Source organism: Mastigoproctus giganteus, chromosome 11, assembly GCF_048544385.1.
Source record: "Mastigoproctus giganteus isolate SK-2022 chromosome 11, ASM4854438v1, whole genome shotgun sequence".
In the NCBI taxonomy this organism is placed as follows: domain Eukaryota; kingdom Metazoa; phylum Arthropoda; class Arachnida; order Uropygi; family Thelyphonidae; genus Mastigoproctus; species Mastigoproctus giganteus.
In genome coordinates, this window is record NC_143585.1 from 71,408,291 (window position 1) to 71,427,776 (window position 19,486).

Consider the following 19,486-nt stretch of genomic DNA (forward strand, 5'->3'; position numbering starts at 1 on the left):
CGTGATAATATTTCTCAGTTGATATCTGAATTTATGCAAGAGAACACCTTAATTAAGATAAATCATTAACATGCAAAAAGGGTGTCAAGGGGCAAGGCATCATGGCTTCATAATATTCACAAAAACCAATTTTAATACTTTATTGTCTGTAATTGTTTCCTGCTAGAAGCTCTTGAAGGAAACTGGGTATTTCACAGATGATATATTGATGACTTAATTCAGAACTTTTGCTGGTTTGCTTCCCGGATGATTTTACTTATAGACTTCTTAGGACTTAATACTTACAGCAGAAGTTACAACTTTTGTGTAAGTATAACAGCTTGTTCCATTGTAGACATTTTGAATTTTCTTATTTTTAATCTTTGTTTTGTTAATCTTGTGATTTCACCTTTTTCATTGACAGGAAGTGGTTAAATTTAGTGGCTTTCATTGCATCCATGATCAAGTGTGCACTTTGTTAAGGCTTTAGTTGAAGTGCTATTTGGCAGTGTACTACCAGATTCTTTCTTGAGTGATTTTTTTTTTTTTTTTTTTTTTGCTAGCTTCTCACTGACTGACTGACTAGGATTTTGAATCATTTGTTATCTGATTTTGATTATGAAGCTTCAACAAATTTGTGAAAATCATCAAATTGTTTTGCTGATGATGCTTCCAGCACCCACTCATTTTTTTAAAATCTTGATGTATTACACTTAAAAAGAGATAGATGACAACCTCTTACTTGTCAGATACATTCAAAACTAATTTTTAATGAAATCAATAACAAAATATAAAAATAGAAGCTAGAAAACAGAAAAGGTGAAACTGTATGTTTTTAAAATGTTGCATCATAAATTTTGTGTGTGTTTGTTTTGAATGTACATAAATACCAGCACAACCTCAGAAAATCGAATTTTCTGCAATAACTCCTACATGCACAGGTTGCCTTCCTACAATTACAGTGGTCTTTGTCTTGTACTTTTGTAGAAAACTCTATTTGTTTATTGCTCTAATGAAAAATAGGTTTGTTAAATATTGTTGAAATACCAGTGCATGTAATTATCAGTTTCATATTTAATATTGCGTTTAAAGTATTTCTTTTAACCAGTGTACATTTTATGATTTTAAGTCTTATGAATTTTTATGTACCAGATGATTTTTGTGAAATAATATATGAAGACAAAAATTTATAGCAAACTCTTACATGTGAAACTGCTTGATTCTGTATATTAAAACTTTTTTCCCCCTCCAGATGATGCTTCTAGTACTGCATCCACATCACAAAGGGTATGTGCTTATATATGTATACAATTTGAATTTCCAGTTTTTATATTTTTATATTAATAAGCAAACTTGCATTCCAACCAACTCTGTTAATATATTTTACTTACAGTTAGTTCATATCTTGGAAATTTGGAATCAGTTGTTATTTTGTACTGTTAACTATTTAGTTAGCCTTGCAGTGGGTGTACTGTTGAACCCATTGGATAACTCCCATTTAAATGTGAATATATATCTATTAAATTATGTCAGTGTGAATTTTAATATGCCTTTTCAAACATGGTCTTCAATTTCAATATACATCACCCCTCTCCCATGTAAAAGTATAACCATAAAAAAAATATGTAAGGAATTGTTGTTCATGTTGGTATACAAATGCACTGTGTGCCCTATATAATTTTTGCTTCTCTCTTTCTGCAATTCTGTGCATTAAATTTTTATTTATATATATATATAAAAACAAGATTGCTGTTACTATTTCTTAGTAGAATTAGCAGTGGCAAATGATTCAAAAAAAGCATCATTTGCCACTACTTTCTTAATCTACATTCTTCTAATGTGGCCTCCAGACATGTATATGGTACTCAAAATGCAGCCTAACCATTGCTTTTATAATGAAATAATTGCCATATCCTTGTATATGATAAAATATTATCATATCTCTCTCTCTCTCTCTCTCTCTCTCTCTCCCCCCCCCCCCCCCCCCCACACACACACAGAGTACAGACCTCGTACTCTTGATGTCATTAGTGCCACCGTGTATAATAATATCACCCTTTGTGCCCTTAAAAGACGATATCTGTTCTACAACCTCATGAACTTTTGCCCCTGGCAGACATACCCTGGTCCTATTCCTCCTATCCTTTTTACAACTAGATACATATTGTCTTAGTAGCTTTACATAAATTACTCCTCTCATTATTATTTAATATGGCTATTCGTGGATGTCAGATGAACTAATGAGACTCGTGGAAGGGAAAAAAACGCATCAGGCCTATGGTAGATATAAACTAGTCTCTAATCAAGTCACAAAGGAGATTAGGGAAGCGAAGACAGAATACAAGAAATCTTTGGCGAAGGATGCAAAGCAAAACAGCAAAGACTTGACTTGTAATATCCTCTAGAAGAAATGGGATGAATCAGATTGGTCATCCACTTGATATCGATGATTCAACTGTTGATGATCCTACTCAGATAGCTGACAAAGTGAATGAGTGTTTTGCATCTACATTCACACATGAGGAATTCTGTAGGGAAGTAGAGGACAGAAGCTTATTAAGCTCCAACTAAATGGAGCTTAGTTGGAGCTAAATGATTTTGCAATAACTGAGAGCAGAGTGTCGGAGAAATTGTTGAAGTTAAACATAAGAAGGCACCTGGTGTTGATGGGATCTATCCAGTTATGTTAAAGGAGGAGGCAAAGGAAGTAAGAAAACTCTTAGCCATAATTATGAGAGCATCCTTGGAGTCAGAGGCGGTCCTCACACCTGGTGATGTGCAACTGTATCCCCAATTCAAAATGAGGGATCAAAGGGTGACATGGGTAATTACAGATCTGTTAATTTAACTTCTGTTCCAGGGAAAATAATGGAGTCACTGGTTAAAGAAACATTGCAAGATCATCTAGACAAGACTAGTAATAATTGACATAGCATGGATTTGTTAAGGGGAAGGCTTGTCTGACAAATTTGATTGGATACTATGATGTGGTTACAAAGGAACTGGGTGCAAAAAATAATTATGATATCATGGGATTTCAGGAAAGCTTTTGACAATGTTGCACATGGAAAACTACTGTACAAATTGGAATAGTATGGCATTAAGGGCAAGTTGCTACAATGGATAAAAGGATTGTTGAGTGAGAGAAGAGAGAGTAGTAATCAATGGACACTGCTGTTCATGGACTAATGTTATTAGTGGAGTTCCCAGGGTTTGCTGTTGGGTTCATTGTTGTTTTGTGTATTTATCAATGATATTGATAAGGTATATTATTCTTAATTTCCAAGTTTGCAGATGATAGAAAGGTTGGCAGGGTTGTTAATGATAATAATGACAGTATACTACTGCAACAGAATCTAGAAAAGTTGGGCAGATTGACTGAGAAGTGTCAACTGAAGTTTAACATCGACAAATGCAAAGTATTGCATATGGGTAGAAGTAACCTCAGAGAAACATACCAACCGTGTGGTAGAGAATGAAAAAACCCAGGGGTAATTGTACAGTAAGATATGAAGTTTTCTGTGGAGTACAAACAAGCAGCCAACGGAGCAATATGGCCTTAGTTGCTAATGCTCCTAAAAACAAATAACAACAGCAGCACAACAAGCTGTCGGGTCATGGGATCTTGTCAATAATATACAGGAATTTTGCTAGTCGGGAAAAGGTGATTATCTCTTTGTATAAGGTAATGGTCTGGAGGCTTCATTTTAGGAAGAATGTAGAGTTGCTAGAATGGATGGAACAAAGGGTTGCTCTTACAAAGAAAGGCTTAAGTTCTGCAAATTGCAGCATCTGGAGACTAGGCACCTGCAAGGTGATCTGATTGAGGTGTATAAGGCCTTGAATGGTTTGAGCAGGTTCAATGCTGATGAGATTCTTCATTTAGCTCTGATGATGAATGTGAGAGGGCATAAATTCAGGTTGAGGAAGGACAGTTGTAGAAAAGATGTGCACAAATTTACCTATAGCCAAATGGGTAGTTGATTGCAGGAACAAACTTCCATCTGCTATTGTGAAAGTTAATATCTTGAATAAATTCAAGGAAGAACTAGACAGTTTTGGAGCCAATGAATGGGAAGGGTTTTTTTTTTTTTTTTTTTTTTTGGCTGATGCTGTATGAACTTGCTTTCTTACATCATATGCTTCTGCTAGTGCTAATCTAGTTGGAAAAGGAGTGTGGAATGTTATAAAGTATATGTTTGATACTAGATACATATTCTCTTAGTACTTTTACAGAAATTTCTCTTCTCATTATAGTTGCACTAGCAAGACTAAGGATAGGACACGCGCACCTAACCCATATGTTTCTACTCATGGGGGATGACTCACCTCGATGCACGCATTGTACACTACCGCTTACAGTCAAGCATATGCTTTTAGATTGTCCTCACTATTCCCATTTCAGAAGTACTTTCCATTCTCAATCACAACTGCAAGAACCGTTATCTCTTAACCACATGATTGGCAATAGTGCTAACCTAGCTACACTCTATACCTTTCTGAAGCAAATACATATATATGAATTCCTCTAATGCCAAAATGGAACACGTTATATTACTTTAGGATAATAATATAGGATCTGGCACATTTTGGCCATAGCTGCCCTTGTGCCCTTAAACTCCAATACCAATACCAATCTTCTCATTATTATTTGATATGATTATTCTGTCCTCATTTTAACATACCCTCTTTAATACTTGTCTTCAAGAAGAAATGGAAATAATCTGATTTTTTATGAAATTAGACTTCAGGCAGCATTTGCTATATAGGACTACCACCTCGTTTAAGTCATGGACTCCCATTCTGAAAACACTATGTGAATTTTTGATAAAATGCCTCAGTTGTAAAAACCTAGATGTCAAAATTTGAAAGGGTGTGGGGGGTCAGTATCTGCAGCTTTCTGTTTTGACCCATTTAGCATTAGCATTAGTAGAGGCATTTGATGCAAGAAAGCAAGCTTATGCAGCATCAGCCAAAAAAAAAAACCCACTTCCACTTCACCCCTCTGTTCGTTCAAAATACCTGTTCAGCTGAGCCTTAAACTTATTTAGGCTATCAACCTCCACTACAAGGGATGGAAGTCTGTTCCACCAACTAACCACCCGCTGGCTAAAGGCAAATTTCCGCACGTCTATCCTACATCTGTCTTTCCTCAATTTGAATTTATGCCCTCTCAGGTGATTATTCTGAGCAAGAGGAAGAATCCCATTGGCATTGAGCATGCTCAAACCATTCAAGGCTTTATACACCTCTATCAGATCACCTCGCTGGTGCCTAGTCTCCAGACACTGTGATTTGCAAAACTTAAGCCTTTCTTCGTAAGAGCACCCCTTTGTTCCATTCACTAATCTTGTTGCCCTTCTCTGTACTCGTTCCAGCAGCTCTACATCCTTCTTGAAATGAGGCCTCCAGACCTGTATACAGTACTCTAGGTGTGGCCTGATCATTGCCTTATACAAGGAAATAATCACCTCCTTATCCCTGCTGGAAAAATTCCTGTATATCATTGACAATACTCCATGAACTACTCTTGCAGCCCGTCTGCACTGCTCAGAGAACTTCATATCTGCCTGCACAACCACCCCCAAGTCGCTTTCATTCTCTACCACTGTCAGTGTAGTACCACAGAGTTGATACGTTGCTCTGGGGTTGCTGTTTCCCATGTGTAGTACTTTACATTTGTCAATGTTAAACTTCATTTGCCACCTCTCAGCCCATCTGCTCAACCTTTCCAGATCCTGTTGCAGCAGCATTGTGTCAGTAGTGTCCTTGACAACCCTGCCAACCTTTGTATCGTCTGCAAACTTGGACATTAAGCTTGATATACCATCATCAATATCATTTATAAATACAGAAAACAATAATGGACCCAACACTGAGCCCTGAGGGACTGCACTAATAACATTAGTCCACGATGATCAGTGTGCATTGATTACTACTCTCTGTCTTCTCCCCCTCAACCACCCCTTTATCCATAGCAGCAATTTGCCTCCAATGTCACACTGCTCCAATTTGTGTAGCAGTCTTCCATGTGCAACAGTATCAAAAGTCTTTCTAAAATCCAAGTATATAATATCAAAGCTATTCCCTGCATCCAGTTCTTTTGTGACTGCATCATAGTATCCAATCAAATTGGTCAGGCAAGACTTCCCCTTAACAAAACCATGCTGTGTCCGAGCTATAACTGAAGTCTTGTCTAAATGATCCTGCAGTGCTTCTTTAACCAGTGCCTCCATTAATTTTCCTGGAACAGAAGTTAAGCTCACAGGTCTATAATTACTTGTGTCAGCCTTTGATCCTCCTTTGTGAATTGGGGTCACGTTTGCACATTTCCAGTCTATGGGTACCTCCCCTGAGTCCAAGGATGCTCTCATAATTATGGCTAACAGTTTGCTTACTTCCTTTGCTGCCTCCTTTAATATAACTGGATAGATCCCATCCACCCCGGGTGCCTTTCTTGTGTTTATCTTCAACAATTTCTCCTCCACTTTACTCCCAGTTATTTCAAGATTCTGTAGCTTACTGCTAGAGTTGAATACACCTCTGGCATTCCCCTCGCTGAATAACTCCTCATGTGTGAATGTCAATGCAAAATATTCATTTAGTTTGTTAGCTACCTGAGCAGGATCATCAACAGTTGACCCATCAATATCAAGTGGACCAATCTGATTCATTCCTTTCCTTCTAGAGTTTACATAAGTAAAGAACTCTTTGCTGTTTTTCTTTGCATCCCTTGCCAAGGATTTCTCGTAATCTGCCTTCGCCTGCCTAACCTCCTTTGTAACTTGGTTGCATATCAACTTGTGTCTATCATAGGCTTCTGTGTCATGTGTTAATTTGTAAGTATCCCATGCATTTTTCTTCTCTGCCATATGCCTCATTATTTTTATATTTATTTTTTATATTTTTTTTATATCTTGAAGTTATTGTTATAAAAACACTGACTTAAGTTTTTGAGTGGTTAAATCAATGAAATAGCTTTTGTGTTATCAGTATGAAAGCTTTACTTTTATTATTGCAGTTGTTTAGCTTTCATAAAGTATAAATTGAAAATAGAGTAAACCCCCACTATTCGCGGTGTTACGTTCCTGAGAAATGCTGCGAATACTGAGTTATGGCTCCAATAGTAATAAAGGGTTTCCGTTCCGAAGTATGAAATATATAAGAAAAACCAGTTTAAAATTTTGTCTATGTATGTATAATATGTACATAGACAGTACATAGTGAAATGCAAGCATAAGGCATCGAAATGAAAATAAGAAACAATTTAATATTAAATGTAATATTTATTAGAAATTTCAAACAAATCTTTCAATCCAGCGCCTTTGCTAGCTAAAAAACTTATCCTGCCAGTACTACACCAGTTTCACTAAAGTGTTGATAAAGGAGTTTTGCCTTTTCACGAATGATGAGTGAAGTTAACAGAATTTTATTTTGAGTTCGGTCTTCTATCCACAGATTTAAAGCCTTTTCCATTTTTTCTAATTTAACATCACGAGTTTCAGAGGAAATTTTTGAAGCAATTAGCGCATTTTCACTGACACTACGGCGGATTTTTTTTACGATTTTTTGATTGATCGTATTGTTGACTCATTGATTTAATAATGTTTTGCCACTGAGGAGACACTTTCACCATTAGAATTTTGTTCAATAACTCAATTTTATTCGCTAATGTCATCACCTTCTTTGATCTTTTCACATTTCCCTTGTTATTCGTAGCCATATTTTTGTACGGGTTAGAAAGAACTTGTCCACAATAAAATCACTTTCTTCCGTTAACACACTCTAAAAAGTCTGTTTTACACTGCAAAACGGTAGATTTATCACTTTTGTAAGCATATCAATTTATAAGCATATATATTAAAAGCAAACGACGAAACCTTCCATGACAAGCGCATAACACGGATTAGCAAGAAACACGCACGCTCGCGATTTTGTCACCACTCCCCCCCCCCCCCCACTGAGCGCTGTTTTGACAGGGAAAGATAATTTTAGCCACGCCCATGTTTTTTTATGGCAGAAAATGTTCACGGCGCTTTAAAATTCACATTTTTTTTAGGTTTCATTTTATATTAAATCAGCGACTGCGAATAGTGGGGGTTTACTGTACTGTTTAACCTCAAAAACCTGGCACTTTTTTTGATTCATTGTTACTATTTATTTGCAACATATCACTACTATTAGTTCACATTGTAGTACTCAATAGCACAGTAATATGTATTTAGTTTTTAATCCGATTCAATTACTGAAACCATATAGCACCATTTATACCTCATTAAAAAATATTGGACAGCCACAGCACCCATAAGGTAGCATCCAAACACTGGATCTTTATTTCTTAGGCAAATACATTAGCCACTAGATCAATCCAGCAGTATGGGTTAATATTTCTGTTTAATGCTACCAACTCTCATTCTGTGGCAATTATTGGGATCTGGGCTATGCATTATCTAATAAAAGTATCAAATTACATTGGTTATATGCATAACCTTCAAAAATTTAAACATGTACAGACCAAGAATCCTGATTTATGAGATTCTGCCATTATACATCTTAATTGGTATCGTTTTATACTGCAGGGAAAATGTGCGACCTTGCAGTACTTATTTAATGTTACAGTTTATGCAGTGTGAATGTTACAGAAGACATTAAAAAACACATGGCCATAACAAAACTGTATCTTACCTATAGGGAGAAGACCATATTGCAGAACAAGAAGAACAGTACCATGCAGTTGAATTGCATAGAGGAACACGTGGATTTGGTTTCAGTATTCGTGGTGGTAGGGAATTCCAAAATATGCCTCTTTTTGTATTGAGGATAGCAGAAAATGGACCAGCCCATCAAGATGGCAAATTGCAGGTTTAGTATCAAACTATATATCTTAGTTAATTGTTCTCTTAGTTTTTCTGTATGATTATTGCAACTGAATTTATTTACTGAGATCACACTCGCATATGTGCACACTATTTTGTAGTTTTTTATCTTAGAAATTATCTTCAATTCTGAACTTTTAAAATTGATGAGATAATCTCATCCATTATTATTAATTAATTCCTAAGGTCAGGGTAAGAAATTATAAAAATGGAACTATCTTCCATTTGTGTCTGAATAGGTAAAGTTAATAATAAGCCAGTTCGTTCTTCAAAGTTAATGTCTTCAACTTCAGTCAGCAGTTCAATCCATACAGTGCTTATTTCTCTCTCCCTCTCATCTATAATTGTTTCCTAATGCAGAACATGTTCATTATGTTCACTATAAAAATCTTAAGTTTGTTACTTATACAAAGTGGCTATTAAATAACAAGAATGTTGCAATAAAATAAATATAATGAAATATTTTGTACTTACAAGCTATCGCCTTTAGCTTGCACACCCTGACAGTCTGATTTGGTAGGATCTATTCAACCATAATAATTCCTTCACTATTGAAGAAAACAAGAAGTGTGATTTTCCTTTTTGATTTTGATATTCTTGCTTTTTTTGGTCTGGGGATTGTTTTGTCTTCCATTACATTGACTGTCTTTTAGTTTTTGTTTAGTACTGGAACAGCCAACTTTCATTGCAAATAATTACAGTACTCAAAGTCTGGATCTTCAAATTTTTTTTCAAAACATCATCACACACTTGGAGTCTTCTCATTCTTTGATCATCATTCAAAATTTTTGGCACCATCTTGACACACTTCTCATGCCTAAATTTTCAGTTAACATTTGTCTGTTTCATTGTCCATATTGAATTCTGATGCAGCCATTCTAATGTTTAAATATTGATCACTTCTAATCATGCCCTTACCCGGTCCACATTTACATCAATTTTCATGGATAGCGGACAGCTTGGTTGTTCATCATCTTTCATATTCTCTCTACCTTTTTAAAACCTTTTATGGAATTCAAACGTGTGAGCTCTTGACAGTTTCTTACACATAAACGTGACATGATGACTCATAACTTCATTTGGTGTTTTCTTTAGTTTTGTTAAAATTTGAGTGATTGGTTGTTTGATTTTTTTGCCTGACATTTTTCTGGCAAACTACAAAACACAAGGTAATGAAAAGCTCTCTCACAGTAAAGCGTGAATGAGCATGTTGGAACGTGACTTCGAAGACAACTAGGGAAAGGTTCATGATCAACTACTGTGTCTGTTTTAGAGTTGCCACCTCGTGTGTAGTGGCTGTGCACAGTTTCATTATTTAATAACCACACCTCGTACCTATGATGTTGCAAGTGTCTGTTAAACATCAAATTTTATTATATAGAAAACATTTTTACATACAGTCAGTCCTCGTATAACATGGTAGTTTTGTTCCGAAAGCCCTCGTGCAATGCAAAATCTTGCAGTATAAATAACAGGCCTTATAGGGAAAAATAAGGTTGTGCCGAACACTCAAGACTGAACACACGTTTATAACCAAAACATTACCAAACACAATTAGTAATCATAACAAAACATATATTTTTATTATGATTATTATGTAATAAAATATTGCTAGTGCTTTTGCTTCTATCATATGCAAACTTGTTTCTGATCTCTTCTTTGTTTGATCTTATATCCAAACAGATAACAGACGTCTCATCTCTTCCAATTCTTTGTGTTGATCTAATGGATTTTGTTGCACTTTGAGTTGTTCCTGCTATAAAAGTTGCTTTTATTTTCTCTGCATTCTTTCTAATTGTTCTCAGCATTGCCTCATTTAGGCCTGTAGCATGCACAATATCACGTTCTTTCATTCTGCTCAAAGCGTTTCACAATTTCATATTTTTTGAAAATATTTTCTTTTTCTCTCTGAACCTGCAGTATCTTCACCAGCACATTTCCTTTTCGCACTTTTTTCATGTATTTTACTCGTTTTTAGAGAATAAAGCACAATTACAGTGGGCGCCTCCATAGCCAGGTGGGAAGGAGCAGCAGTGCGTAGCACACGCTTCTTGATTAGACCGGGGTTCGAGCCCGTCACCACCAAATACGGAGGACGAGGAAAGAACAGAAGTGAGGAGGCACACTTAATACTTACAAATAAAGCTGCACACATACAGCAACTGAGTAAACAACGCAGTAAGTGTTGCATTCAGCTGGGGTGATTCCAAATCGTGCATAAGCAAATTCTGTTTGTGTTCTTTGCGATATTGTACCCCTATTTATCAGTAGTGTATGAATTCATGTAGCGTAAACATGCGTTATACAAGGAATGACTATTTATTTTTTATATAGAGTTATTATTATGCTATTTAACATTGCTCTCTTGTTTTTATCAATCACACGTCATCAGCTCAATTGTGGAAAGAGTAAATTATTTAACCCAAGAATGTGTGCACACACACACATTTCCTTCTTAAGTACAGGCATGGCTTACATCGAAGTACTCTTGTTCCATTTTTAAAATTAGAAAATATTCAAAATAGTTGAATTTTTTTACAACACGCTATATTTTCAATATATTATGAAAAATCCACTTTTTAAAATTTTTTAAAGAAACTACCTGCCAGGGCACTTTACAGGCACTGTTCTTGTTCATGTAAGTCTTGCATCAAATAGGACTCTTGCAGACAGGGTCAAGTTTCACTTTGCGCTTCCTCTCAACATTGTTGGCATTGTGCCAGAAATTACTGTAATAAGCCTGGTATTGTTAGTATTCATTAAAAAATATTACACTCACTGCAGGATATCAGAATTAATTGAAACATTTGCAGTTATGCAACATGTGCCACAACAGACCCATGACTAGTGTTTTTTTTTTTTTTTTTTTTTGTTTTTTTTTTATCTGAATTTCCAACACAATTAATATTGCATATCAATAATAAAGGCCAGTGATTGAGCAATTCTGAAATTGACATATTTCTCACTCTGGTAGATAATTTTTTTTATTTATTTCAACTTAATGGCATCTGTAGTACTTTCTGGAAGGGTGTCCTTGTGCTTGAGTTAAAAAAAAAAAGGAGGGAGGGGAAGTATTTCTATATATGAAATTTATTGTGTATTGTGGTTGTACAAGTGTATGTTAGTGGACTGATTTACTTGTGCAGGCAGAGTGTGATAATTCATGGGGGAAGTATTCATGCTGTATCAATCTGATCACCGAAAAAGAACCAAGTTAAAGATTTTAGTATGTTGGTGGACTGATTTACTTGTGCAGGCAGAGTGTGGTAACTCATGGGAGAGGTATTTGTACTCCATCCATCTGATCACTGAAAAAGAACCAGGCTAAAGATTTTAAAATCTAACATTTAGAGTAGAAAAAATCTGTGATAGGAGCTATTTCTAAAATTTTAAAAATGATTGGTAATTATTTTTTCTGATTAGAATGGAAAACAGCTTACTCATAAAAAAAAAAAAAAACAGTGTTCACATATACAGTAAACCCCCGCTATTCACGGGGGTTACGTTCCTGAGAAATGCTGTGAATACCGAAAACGTGAATACTGAGTTATGGCTCCCATAGTAATAAACGGGTTCCATTCCAAAGTATGAAATATATAAGAAAAACTAGTCTAAAATTTTGTCTATGTATGTATTATATGTACCTTCATAATATGACTATGTACATAGACAGTACATAGTGAAATGCAAGCATATGGCATCGAAATGAAAATAAGAAACAATTTAATATTAAATGTAATATTTATTAGAAATTTCAAACCATCGCCTTTGCTTGCTACCAAAAAAAACATCCGACAGTGCTATCACCAGTTTCGCTAAAGTGTTGATAAAGGAGTTTTGCCTTTTCGCGAATGATGAGTGAACTTAACGGAATTTTATTTTGAGTTCGGTCTTCTATCCACAGATTTAAAGCTTTTCCATTTTTTCTAATTTAACATCACGAGTTACAGAGCAAATTTTTGAAACAATTAGCGCGTTTTCACGGACAATACGGCAGATTTTTTCTTCCGATTTCTTGATTGATCGTACCGTTGACTCATTGATTTTATAATGTTTTGCCAATGAGGAGACACTTTCACCATTAGAAATTTTGTCTAATAACTCAATTTTATTCGCTAATGTCATCACCTTCTTTGATATTTTCACATTTCTCTTTTTATTCGTAGCCATATTTTTGTAGGAGTTAGAAAGAACTTGTCCACAATAAAGTCACTTTATTCTGTTAACACACTCGAAAAAGTCTATTTTACACTGCAAAACGGTAGATTTATCATTTTTGTAAACATATCAATTCATAAATTTATTCAATTTATAAATATATAAATTAAAAGCAAACGACGAAACCTTCCATGACAAACGCATAACACATACTGAACAAGGATTAGCGAGAAACATCCACGCTCCTGATTTTGTCACCCCTCTCCCCGGACCCACTGAGCGCTGTTTCGACCGGGAAAGATAATCTTAGCCACGCCCATGTTTTTTATGGCAGAAAATATTCACAGCGCTTTAAAATTCACATTTTTTTAGGTTTCATTTTATATTAAATCGGCGATCGCGAATACGCAAAACCGCGAATAGCGGGGGTTTACTGTACAATGAACTCTCTTTAATAGTACTTTTTGAAGGGACTGCTCCCAAATTACACTATAGGCAAGGTCTCTGTCCACTCATGCAGTGTTATAAATCAGTGGTATGTGTTGAAACTTGCATATGTTGTGTACTATGCTTGCTTTTTTGTTACCTTCACCCTTTCTTTGCATGCTGTTTTTAAAAGAATCAAACTTTTTAAAAAAAGATTTTATCACTATCTTAAAAAGGTTTAAGCTGAACTTTCTTGAGTATAATTGTATAAATGTAGTATTAACACAATCATAATAACCGCTATCAATGAAATTTATAGATGCCACGTTGAACATATATAACATTTTTTTTTTTTTTTTTTTTCCGGTTGGTTGGCGCATCAGCTTCTGTGGCCATATTGCACCTCCCAAGTTTTTTGCATTTTCTACTGTGATCCAAGCCCAAGGTGGGATTCGAACCCACAGCCTTTGGGTTGCCAGGCAGGCACTTTACCCACCCGGCTAGCCCGGTCGGCATATATAACATACAAGCTTGCTGATTACTAAATCAACAAAGGAATCAAAAAATGTTGAATTAAAAAAATAAGTAAAAAAAAAAAAAAAAACCCTGAGTAAAACATTGCAAATGCACCAATAAATGGAAAGGTGTAATGAATGTGCATCAGGAACTATTGTAAAGTGAACAATTATTTATATAGTGATAAAACTCCCAGTCATTACAAAAAAGAAAAATGAAAACTTTATGACTTGTTGAAGATCAGTTGTCTCCCAGCTTTGTTTTTCTTTATTTTAATTGATATTTAGAGGCCTGATGATCAGTATTTTTTTTTTTTTTTTTTTTTGAAATAAAAGAAACATTATTGTCAGAAGGTAATTTTTGTTATTCTGCATATACTCATATTTTTATAAGGCAGACTATAATATTGACTGGAATATGTGGGTTGGTCACTCACACACTAGCAGGGCTTTTTGGATTTATTGGATGATTGTTTTCTACATCAGCATGTTTTGGAGGCAACTAGAGGGAGTAATACCCTTGATCTGATTATCAGTAGTGATTCTTCATGCATTAAGAATCTGCAAATAAAGGAACCACTAGGTGGCAGTGATCACAGTGTGCTGAAGTGGGATTTACTCAAAGAGGTAACTGCCATCAGGGGTAAAGGGAAGGGTTTTTGCTTTCGTAAAGGCGACTACGATGGTCTGAGACAGTATTTAAATTCTCTACAGTGGGACCAACTGATGATGTTACCAACAGCAAATTTAAAATGGGAACCATTCAAAAAATTTATCTTGGAAGCTACTAGGCTTTACATACCAACTAAGAAATATTGTTCAAGGTTTAGGCCTAAATGGATGTCAGATGAACTAATGAGACATATGGCAGAGACGAAAAATGCATGGGATGCATATAAATTAATGGGTGATATGGAAGCCTGCGATAGATATCAGCTGGTCTGTAACCAAGTTACAAAGGAGGTTACGCAGGCGAAGGCAGATTATGAGAAATCTTTGGCAAAGGATGCAAAGAAAAACGGCAAAGGATGCAAAGAAAAACAGCAAAGAGTTCTTTACTTAAGTAAACTCTAGAAGGAAGGGGATGAATCAGATTGGACGACTTGATATCAATGGTTCAACTGTTGATGATCCTGCTTAGGTGGCTAACAAACTAAACGAGTATTTTGCATCTACATTCACATGAGGAGTTATTCAGGAAGGGGAATGCCAGAGGTGAAGTAAACTCTGGCAGTGAGCTAGATGATTTTGTAATAACTGAGAGGAAAGGGGAGGAGAAATTGTTGAGGATAAACATAAAAAAGGCACTCGGGGTGGATGGAATCTATCCAGTTATATTAAAGGAGGCAGCAAAGGAAGTAAGCAAACCCTTAGCCATAATTATGAGAGATTCTTTGGACTCAGGAGAGGTACCTGTAGACTGGAGATGTGCAAATGTGACCCCAATTCACAAAGGAGGATCAAAAACTGACACAATTAATTACATACCTGTGAGTTTTTAACTTCTGTTCCAGGAAAATTAATGGAGGCACTGGTTAAAGAAGCACTGCAGGACCATCTAGACAAGACTTCAGTTATAGCTCGGACACAGCATGGTTTTGTTAAGGGGAAGTCTCGCCTGACCAATTTGATTGGATACTATGATGCAGTCACAAAAGAACTGAATGCAGGGAATAACTTTGATATTATATATTTGGATATTAGGAAGGCTTTTGATACTGTTGCACATGGAAGACTGCTGCACAAATTGGAGCAGTGTGGCATTGGAGGCAAATTGCTGCTATGGATAAAGGGATGGTTAAGGGGGAGAAGACAGAGAGTGGTAATCAATGGACACTGCTCATCGTGGACTAATGTTATCAGTGGAGTCCCTCGGGTTCAGTGTTGGGTCCATTGTTGTTTTCTGTATTTATAAATGATATTGATGATGGTATATCGAGCTTAATGTCCAAGTTTGCAGACAATACAAAGGTTGGCAGGGTTGTTAAGGACACTACTGACAGTAAGCTGCTGCAACAGGATCTGAAAAGGTTGAGCAGATGGGCTGAGAGGTGGCAAATGAAGTTTAACATTGACAAATGTAAAGCTACATATGGGAAACAGTAATCCCAGAGTAATGTATCAACTCTGTGGTACTACACTGACAGTGGTAGTGAATGAAAAGGACCTGGGGTCATTGTGCAGGCAGATATGAAGTTTTCTGAGCAGTGCAGATGGGCTGCAAGAGTAGCTCATGGTGTCTTGTCAATGATATACAGGAATTTTTCTAGCAGGGATAAGGAGGTGATTTTTCCCTTGTATAAGGCAATGGTCAGCCACACCTCGAGTACTGTCTCATTTCAAAAAGGATGTAAAGCTGCTGGAACGAGTACAGAAAAGTGCAACAAGATTAGTGAATGGAATAAAGGGTTGCTCTTATGAAGAAAGGCTTAAGTTTTGCAAATTACATTGTCTGGAAACTAGACACCGGCGAGGTGATCTGATAGAGGTGTATAAAGCCTTGAATGGTTTGAGCATGCTCAATGCTGATGGAATTTTTCCTCTTGCTCACCTGAGAGGGCATAAATTCAAATTGAGGAAAGACATATGTAGGATAGATGTGCGGAAATTTGCCTTTAGCCAGCTGGTACTTGGTTGGTGGAACAGACTTCCATCCCGTGTTGTGGAAGTTGATAGCCTAAATAAATTAAAGGCTCAGGTGGACAAGTATTTCGAACGAACGGAGGGGTGAAATGGGAGTTGTTGTTTTTTTTTTTTTTTAGCTGATGCTACGTAAGCTAGCTTTCTTGCATCATATGCCTCTACTAATGCTAATAAGTATTAGAACTTAGTGTTCTCATAAGTACCACACATGTTTCATGAATATTAAGAGAATAGATGCTTTATGAAATCACCACTAGCCGTTGCTAACATTAGGAGTCACTCCAAGACAGTGTAGAAGGAATATGCTTAATGGAGCTTAATATGCTTCAGGAACTATTGTAAAGTGAACAGTTATTTATATAGTGATAAAACTCCCAGTCATTAGAAGAAAGAAAAATGAAAACTTTATGAATTTTTGAAGACCAATTGTCTCCCAACTTTGTTTTTCTTTATTTTAATTGATATTTAGGTGCCTGATGATCAATGTTGTTGGGTTTTTTTTTTTTTTTTTTTTTGAAATAAAAGAAACATTAGTTGTCAGAAGGTAATTTTGTTATTCTGCATATACTCATATTTTTTTCTGATTAGAATGGAAAACAGCATACTTATTAAAAAAAAAACAAAAAAAAAAAAACAGTGTTCACATATACAATGAACTCTCTTTAATAATACCTTTTGAAGGGACTGCTCCCAAATTGCGCTATAGCAAGGTCTCTGCCCACTCGTGCAGTGGTTATAAATCTGTTGTATATGTGTTGAAACTTACATATGTCGTGTACTATGCTTGCTTTTTTTGTTACCTTCACCCTTTCTTTGCATGCTGTTTTTTAAAGAATCAAACTTTTTAAAAAAGATTTTATCAATATCTTAAAAAGGTTTAAGCCGAACTTTCTTCAGTATAATTGTATAAATGTAGTATTAACACAATAATAATAATGCCGCTATTAATGAAATTTATGGATGCCACGTTGATGAGATAATGAGATATAAATAGATAAGGCGGACTATAAGTATTAGAACATGTAAGTTTTAATAAGCAAAAGTTATGCCTACGTTTATAAACATTTTGAGCATTAAAGGTAACAGTAATATTGCATATCAATAATAAAGGCCAGTGACATAGACTATAAAATATTTAAGTACAAAGGCCTCATGCTACGAGGTAGAATGACTAACATATAGGTTAGTGCAAAAGCATCATTTTAACGTAGCCATCTACCAAAGTAGTTAGATTAATTAATTAAATTGGCATAGTTTTGGTTATCTCATTGTGAATGCCTTCACAACGAGTTGCCATGGTATTGTACTACCTCGAATAAGTAACATTTCACCAGTGGAGAAGACTACTGTTCAGCGGATACCACCACCCAGGCAGGCACCGTTTCAAAGCTTGTTGGCTTCTCCTCTGTAGGTGAGCAGGTACCCTGGCGTTGCGATAGTGACAACCCAGTTATGAAGTATAACTTCACAATATGAGAGATGCCTAATGGTGTGCAGTGATATAGACTATAAAATATTTAAGGGCAAAGGCCTCATGCTACAATATTAAGAGAATGGGTACTTTATGAAATCTCCATTACCCATTGCTAATGTTAGGCGTCACTTCGAGGCAGCGTAGAGAGAATATGCTTAATGGAACTTGGAGTGCTTTCATTATAATGAAAAGCCCAGTGCTGTGGATTTTCATTTACTTTTGGGGGGGGTTGGACTATATGGTTTGTCTGTTGTAATAGTGACAACCCTGTTATAGGCACATTATAGCCAAAGTAGCTTATGCACCATCAAACTCCCATATCAACAACAACAACAACCCTGTTATGAAGTTATACTTCATAACTGGGTTGTCACTATTACAACACCAGGGTACCTGCCCACCCACCAAGGAGAAGCCAACAAGCTTTCAAACGGTGCCACCTGGGTGGTGGTATCTGCTGAGAATAAGTAACAGTAGTCTTCTCCACTGGTGAAGTGTTACTTATTTGAGGTAGTACAATACCATGACAACTTGTTGTGAAGGCATTCACAATATGAGATATAACCAAAACAATGCCAATTTAATTAATTAATTTAACTACTTTGGGCCCCGGGTGCCAAGCAATCTACTGTGTTAATAGTACTGCGATTTCTAAAGCGACTAAGTTTTTCTTTGTTTTATTTCGTTCATAAGTCTTTCTGTTGATTAGCTCTACTTTTTTAAAAGTATAGAAAGAGAGCCAGAAAAAGGAAAGTACCTTTTTCTGTATTTTATATAATAATTGTACTAACTCCCACGCTTGGCCACAAGCAGCGCTGCTCCTGCCTCCCCGTGGCAGGGCTGGTGACCTGGGTGGAAAAGCTAATCCCCCAGGGTGAAAAGGAGCCGACATGGATAAAGAAAATTATCCAGCCTTAGAGCCTTCGAGCTCAAATACCATAGATTGGTATAATTCTGATGAAGGTAGTGTGCAATATAAGCGCTTAAAAATAGATAATCATCAACCTGAATATCCAGCTTTCCTGATTATCCATTCCTTAACTAGACACCCAGTGAGCAAACTCTCTTCATTTATTATACAGAGATTTCTAGAAAATGCTGCTGGATCACTTAAAATGGTCAAAAGGTTACAGTCAGGGGATTTGCTTGTGGAAACTACACAGTTGAAACATTCAAAATTGTTAAAAATGACAACAATTGGTGGTATCCCTGTTAAAATATCTCCCCACTCAACCCTAAATAGTTCCAAAGGTGTTATCTCTGAGTGGGATCTATTGAATGTAACAGAAGATGAGCTTGTACGAGAACTTAAAGATCAAAAGGTCATACAAGCTAAGAGAATTTTGACTCGTAGAGATGGCAATCTCATTCCAACCCATAGTGTAATTCTCACATTCAATACTCCAAATACTGTA

At 36.0% G+C, this 19,486-nt stretch overlaps 1 protein-coding gene across 1 annotated transcript in view; it reads left to right on the plus strand.

The window, feature by feature from the left end:
• The window catches only part of Magi (membrane associated guanylate kinase, WW and PDZ domain containing protein magi), a 569,393-nt gene that overhangs the window by 528,668 nt on the left and 21,239 nt on the right, over nt 1-19,486 (plus strand). The window contains exons 19-20 of the mRNA XM_090385296.1: nt 1,232-1,266; nt 8,671-8,841. Of these exons, the coding sequence (XP_090241422.1) occupies nt 1,232-1,266; nt 8,671-8,841 (206 nt within the window). The remainder of the gene's footprint in view (nt 1-1,231; nt 1,267-8,670; nt 8,842-19,486) is intronic.